This window comes from Adiantum capillus-veneris, chromosome 3, assembly GCF_014529385.1.
Source record: "Adiantum capillus-veneris isolate H3 chromosome 3, ASM1452938v2, whole genome shotgun sequence".
Taxonomy (NCBI): domain Eukaryota; kingdom Viridiplantae; phylum Streptophyta; class Polypodiopsida; order Polypodiales; family Pteridaceae; genus Adiantum; species Adiantum capillus-veneris.
This window is the reverse complement of record NC_140933.1, coordinates 31,350,607-31,359,436: the sequence shown is the minus strand read 5'-3', so window position 1 is coordinate 31,359,436 and position 8,830 is coordinate 31,350,607. Positions and strand designations below refer to the sequence as shown.

Genomic DNA, 8,830 nt, shown 5'->3' with positions numbered 1-8,830 from the left:
CAGGCCAGATTCGCAAAAGGTGCTTTTTTTGCAACATGGGCTTTTGGATTCTTCCATGGGGTGCGCATATAATTGGTTTTGTTAAATTCTGCACTGTTCTTGATTTGTGGTGTCTTTGACTTTTCATTGAAGCAATTTTTTGTGGGACAATGAGTTTTAGATGGGTGAAAAATGGGGTGGTGGGCTCACATGCTTTTGCAGCACATGATCATGGTAGGTCTTTGTTTTGTTTGCATTGAATGTGCGGCAAAAGAAATGCTAATTAACCATGCTCTGAAGAGAAACATTGACTGTATGTCACAGGATATGATGTCTTTCTTGGGAATTTCCGAGGGTTTGCATCTCAAGAACATATGGACAAAAAGATCTCATCTCAAAGGTATGGGTGCTTCAAATATATGGTAGATTTTCAGTACTTTTGCATCAAATATTACACGGTGGTGATGCATGTACGCTAGTTACTTTTGCATTACATTTGCTTGTAAGAATAGTGAATGACAATTATTGTGCTTTTTGCAAAGTGTAGTGTCTTTACGATGCAAGATTCTTTCATAAATTTCTGCAGCTAAACTTCAAATAAGAAAGCTAAATAAGTTAGTTGCCAAATGCTACTTTGTATAGACTCTAGGTAGTGGGTATGTAGTGCAATGAGTGTAATTGCTTATAATTCGTACAGTTCTCATTTGTATTATGTAGCTTTTCAGCTACACACATGCTCACATTATGGATGTACAAGCATGCAGCAACTGTCCTGGCTGGAAGTAAGCTAATCCTGTACTAAAGCACTTCCTGGAGCTCAGTCCAGGTGTCCTAGTCCTTGGAATTATCTTACACGTGTTAGAATCCCTTGAGCTACATGAACTCATTCCAATCTTTTGGTCTGCCATTTAGGCTTTTGAAACGATAAAACAAATTTGATTTGTGAAGCTAACTAGTCTTATTGCGAGGGAGGTGTGATTGTGTCATTCTCCTGTTGATGACTATAACAGGTTGATCTAGGCTTTTTGCATTATTTGAGGCTAGCTTTCCAAAGTGGTTGATATCAATGGAAACACCAACAAAGGCAGAAAGTTTCCTCCGAGTGAGCGGAAGGGTTACGTGCTTAGTGTGGGATTGGGAAAGGGTTTTGCTAACATGAGTACGCCATAAGAAAATGGTGTGCTGGACCTCAAGAGCAACACTGGTGAAGAGATGAGTTGACCTTAGACATGTTGGGCTCAAGTGGTTGCTACTGCAGTGCACATTCTTAATGGTTACGTGCTTAGTGTGGGATTAGGAAAGGGTTTGCTAACATGAGTATGCCATAAGAAAATGGTGTGCTGGAGCTCAAGAGCAACACTGGGAAGAGATGAGTTGACCTTAGACATGTTGGGCTCAAGTGGTTGCTACTGTAGTGCACATTCTTAATGGCACCGACAGTGTGAGTGTGGCAGATCCAAACTGTTCGGAAAATCCTCAGCTGTCAATTGTCAACAAGGCTCTTTCCTTTGCCTTGAAATGATGCTTTCCAGTGTTATTGAGAGCCGGACTATGAAGCAGGTTGGCTCGACTTGTACCCGGAGGAGGCATGGCCAATCTCTTACTTTCCTTCCTATAAACCAGATGACATGCCCAAGGGCATGGTGCACATGCAGTGGAGCTCTAAGCGTGCACGGTTGATACAGGTTCCTAGTACTTGGCGGACACTAATGGCGATTGCGTGCACTTATTTGCCATTGGTAGACAGATGTAGCAGGAAAACTATGTTGTGCTCTCTACTTCGGGCGCTCCTCAGTGCAGTATACACAGAAATCTCCCTCCATGGCACACACAGAGACAAAGACAAACTGAAACGTATATAGCAAAGAAATGTAGTCAAAGTAGACTCAATGAGGTGAACTTCAAGCCCATTGCAAGCTCGACTGCTCTCACTATATCATCAGCTACAAACTGGCTGGCAGCGTACACAGCTCCAGACCAAGTGGTACAATGGGGGTGTCGAGGCTCAAACAATTTAGTAAGAGTGCTGGGTGTATGACTAGACTCTAGACCAGATTCATACTAAACTGACCATATATACAATAGGTAGACACATAGCATCCATAACTGCTAACAAATATTTCTGAGAGACAGCTGCACATATCTAGAATGTGGTGCTAGGTGGTAGGCTAGCCACGGTGTCCACTCAAGTACCATTCCTCTGTGTCCCATCAATTGCCTCCTGTCCACTAGACCACCGATGGCTCTAGTCCATCAGTCGAGTGTCCACCTAGGTATGAACCCAAGACGAAATGTAACTACCCTTCTAGTGCAAGTGACACTGTAAACCAAGTATAGGCTGCCCACCACAAGACCACTCACTGTCCCGGTGAGTGGAGCTATGACCCAAAAATTGCTACAGCTCACAAGAAACAAGCTTGCTATATACAATGAAAAGACACCCATGGACTACTGATGCTTTGAAGAAGAAGCTTGATGCAGGTAGGGACGCCGTATGGATCCGAACAAGCACCAAAGCCTTGAGACGGAGGGTACATCGAAAATGGAATTCCAGCTTCTTGTGCTGGAACCAATGCTAGATGGGCTGGGAACCTGGAAATCGAGAAGTAGTAATGGCGTTGAAGGCAGAAGCATAGACCGATGTAGAAAGCTAGTGAGGGCTCAACATATTGTGTTGATGATGATGCCTGATGTGTAGAGTTTGTTTGTGTAAGACCCTCGGATTTCATACCATGTGATGCACTAGCTTGATGTAACCAGCTTAGCATTGACAAGGCGGTAATCTCACAACAACACATGAACAAAATTTAAAAACTTTAACACTTTAACTTAAAAAAGTCAAAGTCGGGACATGAAGGGGTGGAATTCCACTCTTAGATGTACTGGCCACAAAGTCTGGCGCTCCTTTCCTTACTTCTTTTTATATAACATAATACACAAAGTATAAGTGTTGGGGAGTCACTCTGCAGATGTGCAACCATGCACTACTCTGCAAGAGACGACCACTAAGGCTCACTCATAAAGGACCTTAGCCCAAAAGCATTGAGTAGTAAAAGATGGCGCTGGGCCCAAAAGCAAATGTTTAGTTAAACTGGCACCCAAAACTGTCTCACACTGCTGGGTTGCCACGTCATTAATCTTTGAAAATCCACCGCAATTTACATGTGACACGTTAGCAGGCAATATGCAATCTGCATGTCATCATTTGTTGAATGCTCTCTCTCTCTCTCTCTCTCTCTCATATTCAGTGAGCAGATTAAATTGCCACATCATCATTTTGTGACATATCCCCCATTAAAAAGGTAATAATCCTCGATTACGCTTGCAAAACAGAGTGGACCAAAAACACGCATTGACTCTATGCTTACATGCTTTTGACCACTCCAAATCATGTGCTGACACAAAGACACAAGTCACTTAACAATCATAATCACATTCACATCAATATCCTCGTTGAGATCTTAGACATGAACTGTGATCATTATGACTTATTTAGACATCACATCTAGACCGCGATCTTTAGCGGATGCCTTGATGCACTAAATCTCGTTACATGATTCAAATCACTTCCCAAATTCCACGCAGACATGCCCATGACCACCCCCACAAGACAACACATTCACAAAGCATGCATCCGCACAAATCCTAATCCACATTTGATTTTCGATCGGCATTCACATAGTTCACATTGAACACTTAGATGCAAACAATCAATCTAGTTATCTCATTTAGTCAAGAACTATTGATGCACGAAGATCATTATCTAGCCATCTGATCCTTCAAAAACTTTTGATGCACAAAGATTAGTATCCAATCATCTCATCCAAATAGAACTATTGATGCACTAGAGTAACATTCAGAAATTGTAGCAGGCTACAGTGTCACTTTCACAGGACACAGTTAGTACAGTTGGTCTAGGCTGTTTCACATTGGACGGACCCTCTGGGCTAGGAGTGACACGTGGCAGTGGCAGGGTACCGACGGTGGTCTAGTGGACATCGTGGCCAGGTCACCACATGGCTGACATTTATGAGCCGTTGGTGGCCCTTCATGGCGGTACATATGAGTAGTCGTTCTGGGCAGTGGCATTATCTGGTACGTAGTAGTCGTCTAGAGTGGGTCTTGACACAGAGCACGTCTGCACCATCCCGGCACATCTGAGCCTCGACACCCCCATTGTACCTGAGAGTCCTGGGCTGGAGCTGAGTGTGCTGCCAACGCCTTTGAGAGCTATGTTGACGTCTATTGTTTCCTTTCTGTTCATCTGTTTGAGGGAGATTCAGTTTGTTTGAGTGAGATTGTCACGCACATTGCACTGAGAACCACCCACTGTAGAGAGCACGACACGTTATCCGCGCTACAGAAATCACGTTTACCTCTTTGCCCACAACAAGACCTCATGCATAAACCTTGAATTCAATGAATCATTTAGTCATTATATTAAGATATTATTGATCTCTAGGAAATGTCTACATACACTAAATTCATCATATCAAACACCACCCCGTATGAGTGACTAGAGACAAAATGTTGTAGACATTTCACCTGTCGTACTCAAACAAACATACGTTTGCAAGAGTACTTCAACCAATCATTTCATAAGGAATTCCCAACCACAAGCCCAAACTTATAGTAAACGTTCTATGTACATATCATAAAGTCAGTCAACAAAGTATTGTCACCCTTTTAACACCCCCAAATCCAAGGTAGGATCAAAACGTACGTACGGAACGTATCCGTACCTTACGGACGTTGTGTACGGATCCGTACCGTACGGAATGATCCGTGCGTTGCAGTTTTTTTTTAATAAAATTTGGCCGACTCTATTACGTAGCTGAGGGTTTTGTCCAAACTTCGTGAGCAGTTTTTTAGCCACAATTTGCAGACGTGTGTAACCAAGGTGCATTGCAGAGAAACAACAAGTTTAGTACTAGAAATGTCCTAGAAACTTACTACTTAGCAGTTTTTTTTTACAAGAGTACGTATTTTTACGTACATAAAACTTTTTCCTGTACGGAACAACGTACAATACGTACATATACACCGCATACAGTACGTACGGTACCACCTTGCCCAAATCTCAGAGAGAAATTGGTCACTCTATTCTCCTGTGGGCAATCTATAACAAAGGAGTCGAGTGGCTCCCCTCTTGTGCAACACGCACCACACCGGATTTAATCCGCTGATTCGACGTGTACTTTTGGAATAGGCACAACTAAATTAAAAGCCTCAAGATAAAGCTCTCTCTCTCTCTCTCAGGAGTATCTGCCAGGTCTTCCTCATAGTAGATTTACGCTGGCAGCTTTTTGGCTTTGCTTTTGGACCAAATGCTTTTGAGTTTGAAGGCTTTTTACTGTAATCTGCTTTTGGGGCCTAGGGCCTTTAAATGTGAGGTTAGGGCTCATTCTCTGGCATGCTTCCTGGAGAAGGTGCAGAGTCTGAAGTACCGGCTTGTACTGTGTTGATGCAATATAAAGAAACACCGAAAGGGGCGCCAAGGTTTGGGGCCAATACTCTCTGGAGTGGAATTCCGCCACTCCGTGTCGCGTGTCATCTCTCTTTCAGTTCAGTTGTTATTGAAGTGCTAAAATTCTGTTGAGTCTGTTCTTTTCTATTGGCACGTGGTGCCCGTCTTGTGACAGTGGTATTAGAGCATCAGGCGTGTGCTTTTCTAAAAGCATACCAGTCCGACAAAAGAGCAAAAGAGCAGACAGAGCTATTGGAATTTTATTTGAGGGATCTTCACCCTCCAACCCGGACTTATATTTGAGGGATCTTCGCCCTTCAACCCGGACTTATGAGCCACTCCCACCCTTACTTCATCGCGCATCGGGCGCGCTCCCGTCTTCACTCTCATGTCTTACAAGGCATAAGCCATTAAGATCACTTGTAAGAGAAGGATCCAAGATGTTTTGAGTTGCTGTTTTTCTTAGAGAGAATACCATGCAGATGTCTATAGCTACCAAGCCGCACGCTTCCAAGGACTTGGCAAGCTTTCAAGAAATTTTTTTGCCCGGAGTTCTATGGTTTCTGACATCTTCCTTCGGAGTGCAACTTCTGGCAGAGTGGGGTATCCTGAAATGCTTGCCATGGAAACCCTAGCAGATTATATCTTGAAATTTCACGACATCTCTCAGTACATGTCTCTTCACAATCAGATGACCTTGGAGGTCCAGTGCGATTGCTATCTTGGGACTACCATCGTCGCCAAAGAAACACTGATTGTCTAAGAGCTGATGGACCATGTTGTGCTCGATTACGATCCTATGGAATGAACCTAACCCTAATTTTTTTGGTGCAGGTTTCAGGATGGAAAGTCAATTGACTTTTCGAGCTCAATTGATGTCAAGATTGCTTTTTAAGTTTGAGTTCTGTTTGAACTTGTTTGGTGATCCTGTTTGGAATTTACTCTGGTTTGATATTGGTTTCATTGATTGGTGATTTTTACTCCCGGGTGGAGAAGTGAGAAATACTGTTTTGGTATTGTTTGAACCTCGGAACGATGCAGGCCGATGCTTGAGGAGCATTTCGTTGTATGCTAGAAAACCTCTGAACGACGCAGGCCGATGCTTGGGGAGCGTTTGGTTGTATGCTTGAACCTCCAAGCGATGCAGACTGCGGTATGGGGAGCGTTTGGTTGTACAGTCCTCTGAGCTCATGGCCCGAACCTTTTTTAGGTTATTTGCGGGGGGAGTGTCGAGGTAGTTGTTGAGTAGCTTCATACCGCAGACCGTTTGTCCGGGGGAGTGCTGAGCGGCGCTATTTGTTGTGTCTTGTAACATGCATATGTAAGCATTTGTGTTGCATTGTGATGTGCCAACTATTGAATATTCCTAATTAGATGAGATTAGTGTGACATAAAAATGCGTTTCATGCAGATGAAACCCCAAAACCCCGAAACCTATAACACGTTTTGCCAAAACGCATGAAACGGACAGGCACTTTTTATGAAACGTTTAAAATTGGGGCTTTTTTTTTCCTTTTTTTTGAGGTCTAGCTCCAGTTAACAGATGATTGTGGTCCCTAAAACTTATGGTTTGTGACATTGAATTAAGTTTGAACTTTGTTCAATAGAAGTACTTTGCTAAATGAATCAATGATGCATCAATTATGATTCATGAAACTAGTGGTTGTGTTTTAACTTTCATCAATACTGAACATCTCTTTGATCGTGCTCGCTTGAAGTGGCTTCTAAGCAGTGAGCATGTCTCTCTCTCTCTCTCTCTCTCTCTCTCTCTCTCTCTCTCTCTCTCGTGGACATTAAAGTCTAGAGTCATGTGTGCTACATTGTATACATATTTATCATATTTTATTAATATATAATTTAATGTAGTTTATGAAACCTGTTTCATGTTTTTGACAGTATGAAACGAAACGTTTCAAAACCTCGAAACCCCGAAACGATCGAAACCACGAAACGTTTCATGTCACACTGGATGAGATTGCCTGGGTATGTAATTTTAGTGCATCAAGACACCCGTGGAAGATCAGTTCAGTCTGGGTGTGATGGATAATTTTACTACGCCGGAATATCAAGAGTTCCGATTTGGACGAAAGGAGAAGCTAACTCCTTGATAAAAACAGCCGAAAGGAGAAGCTAACTCCTTGATCAAAAGAGCAGAAAGGGGAAGCTAACTCCTTGATAAAAAGAGCAAACTGATTGTCCCTCGGAATGTCCCTCGGAAATTTTTGAGCTAACTTGAGTTGTTTTACAGATATGCTGTAATCGCGGACGATTACTCTCTTTCAAGAAGGGGAGATGTAACAAACTGCTGACGTGTCAAAGCCCTGAAGAAGGGGGCCAACTTGCAGATGTCGGCCGAGGGGCCTAAACCCTACGAAGAACAAGTAACAGAAGAAGAAGTATACCAACTTATGGGGACCTTGTCCGATGGGGCCCCAAGTGACATAGAGGATTAAAATAAAGCAAGACCAGCACACACACACGCAAACTAATGACGTGGCAGATTTTTGAAAATTGCACTGGCATGCTGACGTGGCAAGCTGTACGGATTTCTGCGTTTTGCGCTGACTGCTGTATGGAATTCCGTGATTTACACTGACAGCTTTTTGGCTTTGCTTTTGGACCAAATGCTTTTGAGTTTGAAGGCTTTTTATTGTAAACTGCTTTTGGGGCCTAGGGCCTTTCAATGTGAGATTAGGGCTCATCCTCTCGCATGCTTCATGGAGAAGGTGCAGAGTCTGAAGTACTGGCTTGTACTGTGTTGATGTGATATAAAGAAATACCGAAAGGGGTGCCAAGGTTTGGGGCCACTACTCTCTGGGGTGGAATTCCGCCACTCCGTGTCGCATGTCGTCTCTCTCTTTCAGTTTAGTTGTTATTGAAGTGCTAAAATTCTATTCAGTCTGATCTTTTCTATTGGCACGTGGTGCTAGTCAAGATTGCTGACATCAAGATTATACTTGGTCATAAAAGCCATACATGCATCAAACATACAAGATGCGGTCCCATTGTCTAATTCTACGAGTCCTAAGAACATGGTGACATGCTCACAATTCTCTAGAAATGAGACATATACAATCATGTTCTGCTTATTTCCAACATCTGTTGATTCGTCAAGCATAAGACTAAAGAAAGGAGACAACTTGATCCTAGATATTTAAGCCTTTACAATAGACTCACTTATATATTGCACAAACATAGCACAAGCTTTATCATTTCTATACATTTCTAATGGCACACATTTGCAATCAAGAACCTCTAATAGTTCTAAATGGTGCTCATATGAGCAAAAAGATGAATCATGCTTGGCCACTTGATAAGCTACAACAAAAAGAATTTTACATGCACGATCTGCCTTGTCTTTTGTTTTTTCTATAGTTTCAGTAA

At 42.7% G+C, this 8,830-nt stretch overlaps 1 protein-coding gene across 1 annotated transcript in view; it reads left to right on the top strand.

The window, feature by feature from the left end:
• Positions 1 to 8,830, top strand: part of LOC147460697 (uncharacterized) — a 68,544-nt gene that overhangs the window by 52,438 nt on the left and 7,276 nt on the right. Inside the window, exons 7-9 of the mRNA XM_086508412.1 lie at positions 4 to 60; positions 161 to 213; positions 304 to 379. Coding sequence (XP_086364538.1) covers positions 4 to 60; positions 161 to 213; positions 304 to 379 — 186 coding nt within the window. The remainder of the gene's footprint in view (positions 1 to 3; positions 61 to 160; positions 214 to 303; positions 380 to 8,830) is intronic.